At 36.9% G+C, this 19,028-nt stretch overlaps 1 protein-coding gene across 3 annotated transcripts in view; it reads right to left on the bottom strand.

Moving 5' to 3' along the window:
* Nucleotides 1-6,500: 6,500 nt before the first annotated feature.
* The window catches only part of LOC128704153 (methyltransferase-like protein 27), a 111,157-nt gene continuing 98,629 nt past the window's right edge, over nt 6,501-19,028 (bottom strand). For all 3 annotated transcript variants that reach the window (XM_070099018.1, XM_070099019.1, XM_070099017.1), the window contains 2 exons: nt 14,418-14,530; nt 6,501-7,533 (listed from right to left, as the gene is read on the bottom strand). In XM_070099018.1, the coding sequence (XP_069955119.1) occupies nt 7,462-7,533; nt 14,418-14,530 (185 nt within the window). In that variant the 3' untranslated portion in view covers nt 6,501-7,461. The remainder of the gene's footprint in view (nt 7,534-14,417; nt 14,531-19,028) is intronic.

Here is a 19,028-nt window from a genome sequence, read left to right as displayed (position 1 = left end):
CCGAATAGGCAGAACTTGCGATCTTGGCTTAAATAGCAACGCTCATTTTGCCATATAGGACAAGTGAAAATTTGTGTATGCAATAATTTCCCCAAAATCATTCTGAACCTAACGAAAAAAATATATTTCACTGTGTTTGTTTAGTATTAAATTATTGTAAACAAATATAAAATATAATTAGCTGGGTTAGGCTAAAATAAATTGTTCTTGTTATAATAAGGTTAGGTAAGTTTTCTAAGAGTCTTTTGTAGCAAAATTAAAAATTTTTACATTAACATTAATGAAAAAAATATATCTTTAAACGTATAAGTGAAAATTTTAGAATGGACTTAATTTTAAATGAGTTCTTGCTAATTGACCAGTTTTACATATTCGGCACGACATATATATATATATATATATATATATATATATATATATATATATATATATATATATATATATATATATATATATATGTATATATATATATGTATATATATATATATATATATATGTCGTGCCGAATAGGCAGAACTTGCGATCTTGGCTTAAATAGCAACGCTCATCTTGCCATATAGGACAAGTGAAAATTTGTGTATGCAATAATTTCGCCAAAATCATTCTGAACCTAACGAAAAAAATATATATCACTGTGTTTGTTTAGTATTAAATTATTGTAAACAAATCTAAAATATATTTAGTTGGGTTAGGCTAAAATAAATTGTTCTTGTTATAATAAGGTTAGGTAAGTTTTCTAAGATTCTTTTAGTGCAAAATTAATTTTTTTTTACATTAACATTAATGAAAAATATATATTTTTCAACGTATAAGAGAAAATTTTAGAAAGGACTAAATTTTAAACGAGTTCTTGCTAATTGGCCAGTTTTACATATTCGGCACGATATATATATATATATATATATATTTATATATATATATATATATATATATATATATATGTATATATATATATATATATATATATATATATATATATGTATGTATATATATATACATATATATATACATATATATATATACATACATATATATATATATATATATATATATATATATATATATATAAATATATATATATATATATATATATATATATATATATATATATATATATATATATATATATATATATATATATATATATATATATATATATATATATATATATATATATATATATATATATATATGCTGAAGTATGTGTCTATAAGATTCCTTGTAAAATTTGCGATAAAGTTTATTACGGTAAAACTGGTAAAAATCTCGAACTAAAATTAAAACAACATAAATATAGCATTAGAACTGGACTAGATTCCGATGCTCTATTTATTCATGTGAAAGATTTTATCCATCCAATTGATTTTCAAAAAGTTGAGAAAGTTGAATCAAGCAAGTCCATGGTCGACTGGAATATAATTAAATCTTGTTTCATAAAAAGCAGTTTTGACAATAATATGAATATTTCCTTTGGTTTATATAAGTTAGATCTATTTATAATTAATATAATATGGTAAGAATTTAATAATACATTGGACAAATAATGAATCTTAAAATTCTTAATTCTTGGGTAGAATAGTTTGCTTGTGGATTGCGTGAAGGACCTGCGTGAAGGATGTTATAGTGAGGTGTGGTTTAGACCCTTTATATAGCTTCCTTTGATGCATTACTTTCAGGGAGAAGGCTTACAGCTTTTCATCTCATCCCCTGCATGCATCAGCCTTACTAGAGATTTGAACAATGTTTGTGTATATTTTACATGCTCTCGCGAATTCCTTGCATTGTTCAAATCTCTAGTAAGGCTGATGCATGCAGGGGATGAGATGAAAAGGTGTAAGCCTTCTCCCTGAAAGCTGGCTGCTTTGGATCAAACGTGTAGAGCATGCTACACGCCAAGGTATTGGTCCAGTGTGGGTAGATTGGTAAAGCACTGCATACCTTGTCCTAAGGTTCGTAGGTTCGAGTCTCCTTCAGCCAGAGATCAGTGTTTATATATATATATATATATATATATATATATATATATATATATATATATATATATATATATATATATATATATATATATATAGGGAAGTACCACCTCTATAGCTGGAATGGGGACCCTCATCCTCAGAGAAGACAATAAACGTACCTCAGGGAAAACTCAAGGTTCTCCCCGGAGCTGTTTGAATATTTTCTTCTCCTACCACCCCCTATATATTTTATATTCTTTGTGAACATTTATTAATAAAAAAATACATTTACATAAAAAACATAAACATGAATACAATGGACAAAAATTAACTTAGAAACATCACCTAACTTATCATAAACTATAGCAATTATTTTTAACTAAATTCTGCTATATATTTATATACAACATAGGTCATTTTTTAATTTATTTAATATTACTTAAAATCAGTGATATATATATATTTATATATATATATATATTTATATATTTATTTATATATATATTTATATATATATATTTATATATTTATATATATATTTATATATTTATATATATATTTATATATATATTTATATATATATATATATGTCGTGCCGAATATGTAAAACTGGTCAATTAGGAAGAACTCATTTAAAATTAAGTCCTTTCTGAAATTTTCTTTTATACGTTTAAAGATATATTTTTTTCATTAATGTTAATATAAAATTTTTTAATTTTGCACCAAAAGAATGTTAGAAAACTTACCTAACCTTTTTATAACAAGAGCAATTTATTTTAGCCTAACCCAACTAAATATATTTTAAATACGTTTCCAATAATTTAGTACTAAACAAACACAATCAAATATATTTTTTTTCGTCAGGTTCAGAATGATTTTGACGAAATTATTGCATACACAAATTTTCACTTGTCCTATATGGCAAGATGAGCGTTGCTATTTAAGCCAAGATGGCAAGTTCTGCCTATTCGGCACGGCCTGCATATATACATATATACATATATATATATATATATTTATATATATATATATATATATATATATATATATATATATATATATATATATATATATATATATATATATATATATATATATATATATATATATATATATATATATATATATATATATATATGGGGTCCACTTCCGGTGTAAATTGTGGGATCATAGCCTCGGAGAAGTGGATAAAAAGGCTTCAAGGAAGAATACTGGGATTTCTTCATGAAGCAGTTTGAATATTCCACTTCCCCTACCACCCCATCTTTTAATTTTTTTTTACCAATAGGAATATTTTATTGCATAATATGGTACAGAAGATTTAAGAGATACATTGTTAATGTAAAGGTGGCATATACAGTACATGTTACGTGCGTGTCACCGATTATAAGGCGAAAATCTCATCCAGCTCCTCAGAGCTCTTGAGTGTACCCAAAATACAGCAGGCATTACCCCTTTGAACAGCCGCACTGAGCTGCCGGAATAGAAAACTAGCTGCCCTGGGATCCCTAGTTACCCTGATGAGTCTTTTTCCCAGCTCCTTAAGGAATTCAGATGCATTCTTTCCCCATGAGCCAAGGGTCTCTGAGCCTATGCGAACAAACATATAATGATGGGCAAGTTCTCCATATTTTTTAGACTTTTGGGAACCCCATAAGCTGGCAGCTGCCCCTCCTTCCTCCCTGGTGTATTGGAGATAGGTATCAGCCGAGGTAGATGCACCTGCTTCCCGTCTATCCAGGCTTGAAAGGTGATACCATCTGGACGCTTCTGGCTGCCATTAGATCTGCATAGCTGGGGTGGCATCTGGCTGTTGCGACACTCCTCTTGATAATGTTATTAACCTCCTCATGTCTTGCAATCTTTCCCTCGGATTTACGGCACACAAAACAATGGTACCCGAATCGGTCTGCTACTTCACTGCCATAAATACACCTGTGTTCGGCGAGAATAGGGGCGGCAAGTCGAAGGGCAACACCGATGCGGATGGTCTGTGGGTCGAGGCGTGTGCCACGGGTGGAGTTGGAAACAGCCAACAGAAAGTCCCCTGCATGAGGGGCTCTCACTGCCAGGAGGCGGGCTCTATCCTTCCCTGACACACTCTGAAGCATTGTTGAGGCTATATTTTCCACTATTGTACCATCCCAGTGCGATTGTTTGTAGTTGTTGGGGGGAGCAGGTGTGGTTTCAGAGCCCGTTAGATTATCCCAGATCATGGCTCCGTCAATGAACTTTTGGTCCCTAATATGTTCAGGGTGAATCGCTGCTACAAGCCCTCTGGATGCAATATATGAGGACAAAAAAGCAGGGAGCGCAATCTGTGATGACTTGCGAACACCAATGCCTCCTAGTCTGACTGGAAGTGTAGCTTGGTTCCACTGCCCGTCTTCTTGAGTAAGGTTAAGTACTTTCGTAAAAATCTACCTCAGGATACTGTCATATTCGTGCAATATAGGGTTATCATATGAAGGTGCACATCTTAGGAAATATGTCAACCTGGGCAGACTCAAGCACTTTGTGAGAAGGTATAAGGCATCGTGGGTGTCCAGAATGCCTATTTGTTGTTCCATTCTCCTTAACTCTTCCAATTTCTTCCTGAGAATTGTGTCAATGGCATTGCTTCCAGAGGTGCTCCTAGCAAGACCCTGTTTTTTGGGGCAATGACTGCTGCTCCTGGTAGTTTTGATCTCACTGCATTTATCACTTGTTGACTGACTGAGATGATTTCACATTTAGATGGATTCAGGATGAGACCCATTTTCTGTCCCCGTGTCATTACCTGTCTAAGATCATGTAGGAGGGACTCCTTTGTATCTACTAGTGTGCCATCATCTAGGAACCAGATGTTTAGCTCGCTGATCAGTCTGACTGTGATTTCCCTAACTGGTATACAGAAGAAAAATGGGGCAAGAGGATCTCCTTGTTGGACACCCTCCGTTGATGTGATTTCATGCTCTCCAAAGAGAAGCATTGATTCCTTGCTATAACCAGCTGAAACAAATGGGAAGAGACCAGGGAAATGTTCTTGTACTGCTGCTAATACCACGTCTCTTTTCAGGAGATTGAATGCATTCTTGAAATCTAATTTTACCACTGTATTGTCCTCAGGCAGGTTGTTGATATACGCACTTGTTGCATGAACCGCTGCTTCACTTCCTTGAGAGACCCCAAAGCCAAGCTGGTTTAGTTGAGGCATCATGGCTGCCTGTGCACGAATACTTCGGACAGCAGCTTTGGATACGAGGCGGCGTAACGTGTTGCCTACTGCAATTGGCCGAATTCTTCCATCCTTCCTTTTAAGTGCACAAAGTGTTGACTAAAAACGAAAGGTCTAATTTCATCAGGAATCAGACCAGCCAAGGAATTGTTGACGAACCTTGCGATCTCTGAAAGCAGTGTCTCTGCAATTTCCCCAATAACTGTATTAACCATTTCCTTTAAATGCTGTGGCCTTATTCCAGTGTAACCCCCAACAGAGCCAGATGGGAACGACATTATTGCTTTGTAAATGTCTGAATCTTCCACAATCAATGGTTCCACAGTGGGGACAGAGGAGTTGGAACTGTTGGTGCCACTGGTTTCCCTGGCAGGGTGCTTTCCTCTAAGTGCTTCTTCAGCCGTGTCAGCATCCCTGGGAGCAACTGTATCTTCACTGGTAATAATTCTGATTACCCCCACTGTGTTGCCCTCTTCAATTTTCTTGCTCACCTGAACTCTGCTTTTTTCACTGTCAGTGGGGTGAGTGGGGGTTCTGCCTCTCCCTTTTTTGTGTTGACGGGGAAGGCGAATGAGGTTATCAGCTCTAGGGAAATTTCTTAAGGATTTAATTATTATTGAGGCTAGCCTCTTTCCTCTTCTTTCCGGCACAGCTAAGCAGACATTGCCAAAAAGTCGCAAGTTGTGCCATGCCTTGGTGGTTGGTGGAGCATTAAGATAGTGGAACCATCGTTTACTTTTTTCAGGATGTCTGTAAGTTTCCCAGCTGCGTGTGGACAGGGTGCTTTGGGAATATGTGTGAGTGTCCTGGTACCTGTTGCTTTAATTGCTTCCAAGATGTTGTCTGATGAGATGAGATCTGTTGGAGTGGGTTCAGGTGCCTGAGGTGGCTCTGGATCATCACTTTCCACAGGAGGACATCCTGAACCAGGGCAACTACTGTGTTTGCAGAGGAAACCATTAGAGTTGAGACAACGAAGCTGTAAGCATGACCGACACTTGCCTCTCCTAGTATTGCCAGCCGTGCCATTTCCCTGGCTGCTTGCTTCCTCCTGGTTGGCATCCATCTGCTACACTAGACAGTAGGAGTGGAGTATGACATGCTGGGTGGGTATGGTGCGTGGAAGGTAGTGAACTTGACCGTGGTAGCCTGGTGGAGTTTGTGGGGCTGGTGAGGGGCTAGGAGGGGAAAACTTCCCCTTTGAATTGGGTGGGGGAGGCGCTGGTTGCTGAGTGGGGTTATCCCGGGGAGTACAATACACATGGACTTCCGCTAATTTATGGAAAAATCAAATTTTCACTTGGCCTGTCGGGTCAGACTCACTCGGCTTAGTCATTAAAACGATCTTTTATTGTCCGAGTTACTGAGAGTGTGAAGTGTCGTGATACATCTTCGTTATTGTTGATGATGGTTTGCACATATGATGTGGGTTAGAAGTTTGAGAAATCTTTCAATTGACTTAGCAGAAGAAATTGTTGGTAACTGCCAACAATTTCTTCTTTTGCAAAAATAATTAATGAGATCAATTTTATAAAAGAATAGTGAATATTTACGTCAATGACATATGTAATGTTTCAAGAAATCTACCTTACAGCGTAACATGGACTATTTTTATCTTAATTAAAATATTAAGACATCGTCAAAGTAGATTGCTTTGTAAATAATTTTTAGCAGTTTACCTCATCAGATACATCTAAGAAATATAAACACAGTCTGGAAACTGACATATATAAATATGAGAATTCATCTAGATTTAGATTTAATATTTCTTTATCAAGATAATTTTTAAATAAAAGTGAAAATACACATTCTTAATTCTAAATACATATTTTCTTAATTTTTTACACAATATATTTTTGTTAACAACATTGTTGCTAATGCTTTGAATCGATAATTTTCAGATTTTCCATTTCTTTATTTCTTCTAAGAGGATTAAGCATCACGTCAAAGCTTCTATTTAGGATAAACTAGCGTAATATGTATTCATTTATCATAGTAATCAAACACAGTTTGAAGGAATCAAGAACAATGTTTGTTGCTGCAGGTAACGGAGCTGGAAATATATGGTATAAAATTCCGACACAATGGAAATATAAACACAAAAACAGTATAAAGTGAACCTTTATCTGTTTTTGTCTTGTTAAAGCCCACTGTGGGGGCAAAACGTTGTCAATAAAGAATCACATTATACTGCTTTTGTGTTTATATTTCCAGGTAACAGAACAAATCGAGCTGCTTTGCTATTGGATCAACCTCTGGGTGAATCTGTTGTGTTCCGACACTGGTTCCTTACTGAACACGATACGTAAACACCACTCCATCCTTGTCAAGAAAGTAATTTGGCACCACCTTCCTCGCTTCCTGTTGAGAGAAAAAAAGATTAATTTTTAACAGTATCTGAGAGGCAAAAATTTATAATGAAACATATGGAATTTTTCGTTTGCTAATGATTTATCTAAAAACCACCATTCTTTTCAACAGTAATTATTCAAGTGAGGTAACTAGTGAAAGCACCAAAAGTATATAATGATGAAATTATGGTCTGTTCTAAAGGATTAATATACAAAACTAAGAATATTTGAACTTAATCCTTAATGAATCCCACTGAAGTACAATATTAGAGTTAAATAGTAACTATATTTTCAACTAAATAATAATGAATAAATTAACAGAAGAAACTCTCACTCAAGGATATTTACACTAAGAGGATTATTTGTCATTGCAATCTGATCAGCAAAAGATTGCAATGGCTTTTGATGCCATCGAGAGGCTATGAATCAATTTAACAAACAAATAACAATGTATAAAAGTTTTGAGTACTGCCCCGTTTGTGATTCTCTGACGTTCAGGAGTTTTCAGAGACTATTCTGGGAGTTAAGGAGTCTTGAATGATGCTTCATTGTGTTAAAAAGTTGAGTGACTCCTCGGTATATTTAGAAGACCTTAGTGTCTCTCCAATGTGATTATGTCTTGAGAGATTCCTGTATGTTTTGAGAGACTCCTGTATGTTTTGAGAGACTCTTGTATGTTTTGAGAGACTCTCGTATGTTCTGAGAGACTCCTGTATGTTTTGAGAGACTCCTGTATGTTTTGAGAGAATCCTGTATGTTTTGAGAGACTCCTGCATGTTTTGAGAGACTCCTGTATGTTTTGAGAGAATCCTGTATGTTTTGAGAGACTCCTGCATGTTTTGAAAGACTCCTGCATGTTTTGAGAGACTCCTGCATGTTTTGAGAGACTCCTGCTTGTTTTGAGAGACTCCTGCATGTTTTGAGAGACTCCTGTATGTTTTGAAAGACTCCTGCATGTTTTGAGAGACTCCTGTATGTTTTGAGAGACTCCTGTATGTTTTGAGAGACTCCTGCATGTTTTGAAAGACTCCTGCATGTTTTGAGAGACTCCTGTATGTTTTGAGAGACTCCTGTATGTTTTGAGAGATTCTTGTATGTTTTGAGAGTCTCTTGTATGTTCTGAGAGACTCCTGTATGTTTTGAGAGACTCCTGTATGTTTTGAGAGACTCTTGTATGTTTTAAGAGACTCTTGTATGTTCTGAGAGACTCCTGTATGTTTCGAGAGACTCCTGTATGTTTTGAGAGAATCCTGTATGTTTTGAGAGACTCCTGCATGTTTTGAGAGACTCCTGTATGTTTTGAGAGACTCCTGTATGTTTTCAGAGACACCTATATGTTTTGAGAGACTCCTGCATGTTTTGAGAGACTCCTGTATGTTTTGAGAGACTCCTGTATGTTTTCAGAGACACCTATATGTTTTGAAAGACTCCTGCATGTTTTGAGAGACTTCGTATGTTTTGAGAGACTCATGAATGTTTTTAGAGACTCCTGTATGATTTGAGAGACTCCTGTACGATTTTAGAGACTCCTATATGATTTGAGAGACTCGTGTATGTTTTGTGAGACTCCTGTATGTTTTAAGAGACTCCTGTATGTTTATAGAGACTCCTGTAGGTTTTGAGATACTCCTGTATGTTTTGAGAGACTCCTGTATGTTTAGAGAGACTCCTGTATGTTTTGAAAGACTCCTGTATGTTTGGGAGATTCCTGTATGTTTTGAGAGACTCCTGTATGTTTTGAGAGACTCCTCTATGTTTTGGACTTTAAATAACTCTCCGCTGAGTTTAGGAGTATTTACGTGTCTTGACAGACGATGCAGCGTGTTTTGGAGTCTGGAATGATTTGTATGTTAAGGAGATGAGTGACACTTCAGTGTATTTATGAGTCATGAATGACGTGTTTATTTTGGATGGTTGAGTGACCTACCAGTGTGTTGAGGAGTTGCGAGAAAGATTGCGATGTATTTAAGAATCTTAATTGGCTCTTCATTGTGTTTAGAAGTCTTAAATGATTCTCCGGTCTATTTAGTAGACTTTCCAGCGGAAATCAATCTGAACATCAAAACTACATATCATTGATTTTAAGTAATATTAAATTTAAGTAATGTTAAATATAAATAATATAAATTTAACATTAATAAAGAAAACATTAAATTTAAAGTAATACTAAATTTAACATTACTAAAGAAAATTACGTTTTTATAAGTTAGGTTAGGTAAGTTCCTAAGTTTGTTTTGGTTCAAAATTAAAATCTTTATATAATTGTCAATGAAATTATTTGTCATTCTGTAAATGAACTCTTCGGAAAAGTTTAATTTTTAAAGGGGTTTTGCCTATTAGGCAAGTTCGGCTTATTTGGCACGATATATATTTATGTACGTATATGTCGTGCTGTTTAAGCCGTTAAAAATTGAACTTTTCTTCAAAAAATTATTATTGGACGATAAATATTTTTTTCATTGACAATGATATAAAGATTTTAATTTAATTTTGGACCAAAGCTAACTTAAAAATCTTGCCTGACCTTTCTTAAAGTAGCGCTTTGTTTTTTTTTTGTTTGCTAAATTCTGCTGTACATATCAACCATTTGTCTCCATTCACTCCTATCAAACACGCTCACGCATGCCTGCTGGAAGTCCAAGCCCCTCGCACACAAAACCTCCTTTACCCCCTCCCTCCAACCTTTCCTAGGCCGACCCCTACCCCGCCTTCCTTCCACTACAGACTGATACACTCTTGAAGTTATTCTGTTTCGCTCCATTCTCTCCACATGTCCGAACCACCTCAACAACCCTTCCTCAGCCCTCCAAAACTGTTGTCCTGAGGACTGAGGAAGGGTTGTTGAGGTGGTTCGGACATGTGGAGAGAATGGAGCAAAACAGAATAACTTCAAGAGTGTATCAGTCTGTAGTGGAAGGAAGGCGGGGTAGGGGTCGGCCTAGGAAAGGTTGGAGGGAGGGGGTAAAGGAGGTTTTGTGTGCGAGGGGCTTGGACTTCCAGCAGGCATGCGTGAGCGTGTTTGATAGGAGTGAATGTAGAAAAATGGTTTTTAATACTTGACGTGCTGTTGGAGTGTGAGCAAAGTAACATTTATGAAGGGGTTCAGGGAAACCGGCAGGCCGGACTTGAGTCCTGGAGATGGGAAGTACAGTGCCTGCACTCTGAAGGAGGGGTGTTAATGTTGCAGTTTAAAAACTGAAGTGTAAAGCACCCTTCTGGCAAGACAGTGATGGAGTGAATGATGGTGAAAGTTTTTCTTTTTCGGGCCACCCTGCCTTGGTGGGAATCGGCCAGTGTGATAAAAAAAAATCATACATACATTTAAATTTATTTCATATTTCTTAAAAATCAATGATATATAGTTTTTTCCTTAAGTTCAGATTAATTTCAGCAGATTTATTGTAAAAAAAATATTCTGCTTATTTGGCAGAGGATTCCTAGCCGAATAGATCAAACTCACCTGTCCGGCTTAGGTATGGGTCGTCCCCCGAAAATGTTGGAGGGGGTAAAGGAGGCTTCGTGGTCGAGGGGCTTGGACTTCCATCAAGCATGTGTGTGCATGTTAGATAGGAGGGAATGGAGGCGAATGGTTTTTGAGACCTGACGAGCTGTTGGAGTGTAAGCAGGGCAATATTTTGTGAAGGGATTCACGGAAACCGATTAGCCGTACTTGAGTCCGGGAAATGGGAAGTACAATGCCTGCACTTTAAGGGAGGGGTTTGGGATATTGACAGTTTGGAAGGACATCTAAGCTGTGGTATCTGAGCGCCTCTGCAAAGACAGTCATTATGAATGAGTGATGGTGAAAGTGATGAATGATGAAAGTTTTTTCTTCCTTTTTGCCGATGTGCTTTATATATATATATATATATATATATATATATATATATATATATATATATATATATATATATATATATATATATATATGCAAGGAATTCGCGAGAGCAGGCGAAATATACACAAACACTGATCTCTGGCTGAAGGAGACTCGAACCTACGAACCTTAGGACAAGGTACGCAGTACTTTACCAATCTACCCACACTGGACAATACCTTGGCGTGTAGCTTGCGCTACACATTTGATCCAAGGCAGCCAGCTTTCAGGGAGAAGGCTTACAGCTTTTCATCTCATGCCCTGCATGCATCAGCCTTACTAGAGATTTTAACAATGCAAGGAATTCGCGAAAGCTGGCGAAATATACACTAACACTGATCTCTGGCTGAAGGAGACTCGAACCTACGAACCTTAGGACAAGGTACGCAGTGCTTTGCCAATCTGCCTTGGATTGCTGCCTTGGATCAAACGTGTAGCACAAGCTACACGCCAAGGTATTGTTCAGTGTGGGTAGATTGGTAAAGCACTGCATACCTTGTCCTAAGGTTCGTAGGTTCGAGTCTCCTTCAGTCAGAGATCAGTGTACATGTATATATATATATATATATATATATATATATATATATATATATATATATATATATATATATATATATATATATATATATATATAAATATATATATATATATATATATATATATATATATATATATATATATATATATATATATATATATATATATATATATATATGTCGTGCCAAATAGGCAGTTATCAAGAAGTCCTTTCTAAAATTGTCTGCTAAACGTTTAAAGATATATTTTTTTCATTTATGTTAATGTGAAAATAAATGATTTTGTACCAAACGAACCTTAGAAAACTTACCTAACCTTATTATAACAAGCACAATTTAATTTTGTCTAATCAAACTAAATATGTTTTAGATAAGCTTATAATAATTTAAGAATAAACACAATAGGACATAATTTTTTTCGTTAGTTTCTGAATGATTTTTGCGAAATTTTTGTATACACAAACTTTCTCTTACCTTATTCGGCAAGAAGAGCGTTGCTATTTATGCCAAAATAGCAAGTTTTACCTATTCGCCACTACATATCGTATCGTATCGTATCGACGTGTGTATGCTCGTGCTTATGGGCATAATGTATGTGCATTGCGTGTGTATTGCAGGGGACGACTCATAGCTCCTGGTCCCGCTTCTTTACTAGTCGCTACTAGGTCCACTCTCTCCTTGCTCTAGGAGCCTTATCTTACCTCTTCTTCAAGCTGTGTATGGATCCTGCCTCCACTCCTTCACTCTCCGGACTATTCCACTTCCTGACAACTCTGTGACTGAAGAAATACTTCCTAATATTCCTGTGACTCATCTGAGTCTTCAACTTCCAATATTGAGTCTCTTGATGTTGTGTCCAATCTCTGGAACGTCGTGTCTTCGTCCATCTTGTCAATTCCTCTAAGTATTTTATATGTCTTTATCATGTCCCCCTCTCTCCTGTCCATCAGGTCGATTTCCTTTAACAAATTAGAGAAAGTGCAAAGGTTTGCAATGAGACTAGTCCCGGAGAGATTAAAGTGCTTAACCAGGTGTGGGTTCCAAACTGGTCATGCATACTCCAGTATGCACCTGACATACACTGTGTACAGATTACTGAACGATTCCTTACTGAGGTGTCGGAATGCTATTCTTGGGTTTGGGTTTGCTACTCGCCTATATGCTGTAGGAGTAATTTGGTTGATGTGCGCATCAGGAGATGTGTTCGGTATTATACTCACCCTAAGATCCTTTTTCTTGAGTGAGGTTTGCAGTCTCTGCCCCCCTAGACTGTACTCTGTATGCGGTCTTCTTTGCCCTTTCCCGATCTTCATGATTTTGCCCTTGCTGGATTAAACTCTAGGAGCCAGTTGCTGTAGCAGGCTTGCAGCCTGTCTAGATCCCTTTATAGTCCTGTTTGATTCTCATCCGATTGAGTTCTCCTCATCAGCATCACGTCGTCTGGAAACAGGGACACTTCTGAGTCTATCCCTTCCTTCATGCCATTCACATATACCAGAAACAGCACCGGTCCTAGGACCGATCCTTGTGGATCCCCACTCGTCACAGGTGCCCAGTTTGATACCTCGTCACAGGTGCCCAGTTTGATACCTCGTCACGTCATGAATTGCTGTTCCCTTCAAGTCAGTTATTCTCTGATCCATTGGAGGGCTTCCCCTGTTGTATCTGCCTGGTCCTCCAGCTTTTGCACTAATCTCTTCTGTGGAACTGAGTCAAAAGCCTTCTTTCAGTCCATGAAAACACAATCTACCCATCCCTCTCTCTCTCTCTTGCCCTACCACTGTCACCTTGTTATAGAACTCCAGTAGGTTTTTGACACAGGATTTCTCTTCCTTGCACCCGAAGAGGTGCTCCATCACTCTTCTGATAATCTTAGCCATAACTTGCATACTGTCCATGTCAGAGACTCTGGTCTGTAGTTTAGTTCTTCTTCTGTGTGTGTGCGTGTGTGTGTGTGTGTGTGTGTGTGTGTGTGTGTGTGTGTGTGTGTGTGTGTGTGTGTGTGTGTGTGTGTGTGTGTGTGTGTGTGTGTGTGTGTGTGTGTATGTGTGTGTGTGTGTGTGTGTGAGTGTGTGTGTGTGTGTGTGTGTGTGTGTGTGTGTGTGTGTGTGTGTGTATGTGTGTGTGTGTGTGTGTGTGTGTGTGTGTGTGTGTGTGTGTGTGTGTGTGTGTGTGTGTGTGTGTGTGTGTGTGTGTGTGTGTGTGTGTGTGTGTGTGTGTGCATGTGTGTGTGTGTTTGTGTGTGCATGTGTATGTATATGATTGTGAGTATTTGTGTCTGCTTATCTGTTTGTGTCAAAGTGTATTCATTTTTGTATGTCACTGAAAAAAAATTAAATTCTTGTAACTTTAGTTTCTTCCTGTTAACGTGATTATCTCAAAATTATCAAATTTGCATAAAATATGTTTAATTTTTTCTGCTTTTACCTAAGTAATCTTGAAACATTGTTGTTAGCAAGATGACAATAAAGATTAACTTACCTTGCGCCACTTTCCCTCTTGCTCTAAATGGTCCATATAAGGCTCCAGTTTGTCTTTAAACACCTCTGCCGTCGAGACGAACTCCAGTCTCATCACAATTATCACCAGACCTCCTGTGGCAGAAGCAGAATGAGTGTGATAGAAATTACTGTGTGATTATCCAGATAACCCTTAGCAGTAGTGTAATTTTCTTCATTACTACTTGCCTTCCCAGTCTACCTGCAGCACGAGTAGGTTAACTGTCAGTGTAAGATTGTGGAAATCTTAACATTTGTAGTGGAGTTAACGAAAGAAAAGAATGAAAATCTAGTTATAGATTTTGTTTAGCATGGCCAATAGATTAGTGATGAATAGCGAGGATATGAGAAGTGAGAAAGACAAGTAGGTTTAAGGGCTCTCAGTCTATTTTGCATAAAAGATTTCTTAAATAGCAGATTAATTCAGTCCCTCACTGTGTGTTCTTCAATAAAAATTTTCTCCATTCTGTAATATGGAGACCAAAAACGAACAATATGGCTATCAGAGTATTTGGATTTATAATAAAAAGAATGCGAAATACGGGTTCAAAAGCTATTTTACAGCTCTATACATCACTAGATAATCGCTAGTTCTATATGTCACCTTGAAAATCACCTCAGGTGTGGTCTCCATACTACAGAATGGATATAAATGCAATGACAAACATACAGAGAAGGATGACAAAATTAATCCACTATATGAGGAAGCCCTTGTACGATGAAAGACTGAGAGCCTTGAATCTTCACTCTCTTGAGAGACTGATGAAGCCACTCGTTGCCAAACCTTTCCTTTAATAAATGTCCTGAACTGTACACAAATGTTTCAATCCACAGTTTGCGGTATTATCAAACAAATTACATCCACAACCACTTAAATTGCTGCATAAAAGCGAGTATGAAAACTGAAGAAACAAATTTACAGTCTGTCTAGATAGAAAAGTAAACACATAAGCAATATAATGTGATTCTTTACTGACAACGTTTCTCCCACACAGTGAGCTTTATCAAGCCACAAACAGATCTATCTGGATGAAAGGTACGTGAGTATTTATAGGATGGAGTCAGGTGGAGAATGCTGGGTAGGTTGGATCTGAACTTGCATGTGACAATCTTCCGTGTAGGGTGACAGAGGCTAGGACCTTGGGTAGCTTTACTTTTCCATTGTGTCGGTATTTTATACCATTTATTTCCATTGTCTAGGTAGAATTTTCGGTCGAGCATGAAAAAATAATTCGATGTAAGTGCATAAGATTGGAGGAACACTGTTCCAGGGCTACTGGCCCATACTAGGCAAATCCTTTTCAAATCCAAACAATCCTACCAACACATTTATCCAACGTATTCCAAATTCTACTCAAGAAGTTAACTTTGATATCTTATAATAGACACGTCCTAATCAAATCAAACCTTTCTTATTCATATGTTTATCTAATCTATTTTTAAAGCTTCCTAAGGTTTTTAGGTTCTTTGACTCTACTTGGCTGATTGTTCCACTCATCGACAGCTTTGAAAACCAATGCTTTCCTGCGTTCTTTCCAAGTCTAAACTTATCTAATTTAAATAAATTATTTCGATTTTTTTTATTCGATATCCTCAGAATTTTATTTATCTTGTACAAGAATGGTATACAATACCGACAAAATGAAATTAAGACACATTTGCAACATATGGCTATCTTTACTGTAGACGTTTCGCCATCCAGTGGCTTTATCAATAATGATTCTAGGACATAATTTGAAGACAGTGTTGTACTATATATATATATAGTTCTACTATCTTTACAATATGTCCTTGAATTTGTATTGATAAAGCCACGGATGGCGAAACGTCTACAGTAAAGATACCCATATATTGCACATGTGTCTTAATTTATTTATTTTGTCTTTGTTTATGCCTGCCTTCCACTTAGATACTTCAATAATGTCTTCCCTCATTCTATGCCTCTGAGAAGAGTGAAGGTTCATGACCCTCAGTCAATCCTCGTACCACAGATTCCTTATACAGTGGATTAATTTGATCATCCTTCTTTGTGGATAAGTAAGACACATGTCGGTATTCAGTATCGACAAGATGAAAATTAGACACATGTGCAACATCTGGGTATCTTCACGACTACAGTGCTCTTCACACCAACTCCAAGGCTGAGATACTGATTACCTCATCTTTTGAATATAGTTCTACTGTCTTTTAATTATATCCTTGAATATGTAGTAATAAAGCCACTGGATGGCGATACGTCTACATTAACGATATCCAGATGTTGCACATGTGTCTAATTCCGAAACGTTTCGTCTACATATTAGGCTTCTTCAGTCGATTACAAAAGAGTTAGCAGGAGACAATGTAATCTGTCCATTGCTCTTGAAGACGTAGTTTTGAGGTGGCCAGTCCCTCAGTCTGGAGTAGAGTTTCTCTCCATAGTCTGGAACAATGTGAAGCTGAAGCAACTTAAATACTGTCAAGAGTGAGGCGTATCCCACGTTTTCAAGGGTAATGGACTGATCTTTAATACACTGACATCCTTTCTGTAGTATGAAGACCAAAACTGAGCAGCATTATCTAGTGATGTTCATGTATCAGGCTATCAAGGTTGATGGTCTGATTACATCATTTTTATTTCATAACTACTGCTTCCTCTGTATTTGACTGATGAAACCTACTGTGTAGGCGAAACGTTTTATCAATAAAGATACCCAACTGTTGCACATGTGTCTTAATCTTCAACTTGTCGGCATTTTATACCTTTTTCAATAACCGTAAAATAACTTTTGGACCCCTGTTACTTATACTTCTTGATATAACTACAAGTAATTTGTTGGCCTTATTGCACACGCTTAGGCACTGTTCTCTTGGCTTCATATTTCTGCTTACCATGACTCTCAAGTCTTTTTCACATTCTGTACGAGTCAAGCTCTACATTTTCTAGTATATATCTATGAGGGTTATTTTCGTTCCCAAGGACAAGGACTTCACGCTTCTCCACATTGAACTACATCTGTTAATTAGTAAATTAATCAGGCAGGAACGGCCCCTCGTAAATCCATGCTGAATATCATAGATTATATAATGCTTATGAAGACTTCTTGTAGGCACGTGAGCAAGCACTAGCACATATTAGAAAACGTTTCGGTTCTTATACTCTGATCACTTTTAACAACGAGATGTTAAAATGATAGTATAAATAGGCAGAGAGTGAGGAGAGAGTGACATAGATGGTGCTTTGCCTGGTCGAGTATCATGTATGCTAATGTTTTTGATACTCAACCAGGCAAAGCACTACTTACCTAACACAGGAGTCACATGATCCCATTATTTACCTCTCCTTATCCTAATATGGAATTCTTCAGGTCACCATATGTCACTCATACCCCACTCTCAGTCTATATATATATATATATATGACTCACGAAATCGTAATGAGACTCCTATCGCGGGTTCTATCCCCGCCCGTGGTATGGTTTATATATATATATATATATATATATATATATATATATATATATATATATATATATATATATATATATATATATATATATATATATATATATATATATATACTGTGTTTTTAGCCTCTGTATGTTAGAGCGAAACGTTTTATAATAGATATGTCCTAATTTGTCGGTATCTATTACCAAGGTTCTAGCAATTTGCCTTCTATTGAGATCAGGCTTATTAAGCGGTAATTTCACAGTCAAGGAGCAGAATTTACCTCTTGGCTTATTGAAATAGTTTGCCAACTGGTTAATATCAAGCTTCTGTTCACCACGGCTTACTACCCAAGTTGTAGTGGGAGTGTGGATCACTGGTAATATCAAGCTTCTGTTCACCACAGCTTACTACCCAAGTTGTAGTGGGAGTGTGGATCGCCAACACTCATTTTCAGGTGATTCCATTGGATATTCACTTCTCGAGTTACTTTATGGAAGACAGTCTCGAGGTCCTTTGCATTTCCTAAATTAACTATAGTCAAATGATAATATTCAACAAGACGTTCAGACAACTTATCAGTTTCTTTAAGATCGGGATAAACTGGGAGAAACAGCTGATTTAGTGGTAAACAATTTAAATATTTCTATGGGTGAAAAAGAGCTGCAAGTGCAAATTTAATATTGAAGAAGTTTAGATTTTTTTTTACGAGCAAACCAAAAAAATGACGGACTTCATATTGAAGTTGTTGCAGTTTGCAAATAAGTTGATTATGCTATGGATATGAAAGGAGAGAACAGACTTAATCATGTAAACATCCTAAGGTTATGGTGGCCCGGTGGCCTGGTGGCTAAAGCTCCCGCTTCACACACGGAGGGCCCGGGTTCGATTCCCGGCGGGTGGAAACATTTCGACACGTTTCCTTACACCTGTTGTCCTGTTCACTTAGCAGCAAATAGGTACCTGGGTGTTAGTCGACTGGTGTGGGTCGCATCCTGGGGGACAAGATTAAGGACCCCAATGGAAATAAGTTAGACAGTCCTCGATGACGCACTCACTTTCTTGGGTTATCCTGGGTGGCTAACCCTCCGGGGTTAAAAATCCGAACGATATCTTATCTTATCTTAAGGTTTTATCACCGTAGAGAGGTTAATCTATTGTTTAA

The sequence above is a fragment of the Cherax quadricarinatus genome, chromosome 66 (genome assembly GCF_038502225.1).
Source record: "Cherax quadricarinatus isolate ZL_2023a chromosome 66, ASM3850222v1, whole genome shotgun sequence".
NCBI classification, from domain to species: domain Eukaryota; kingdom Metazoa; phylum Arthropoda; class Malacostraca; order Decapoda; family Parastacidae; genus Cherax; species Cherax quadricarinatus.
The sequence above is the reverse complement of the archived record's forward strand: the minus strand, read 5'-3'. Positions and strand labels throughout refer to the sequence as shown.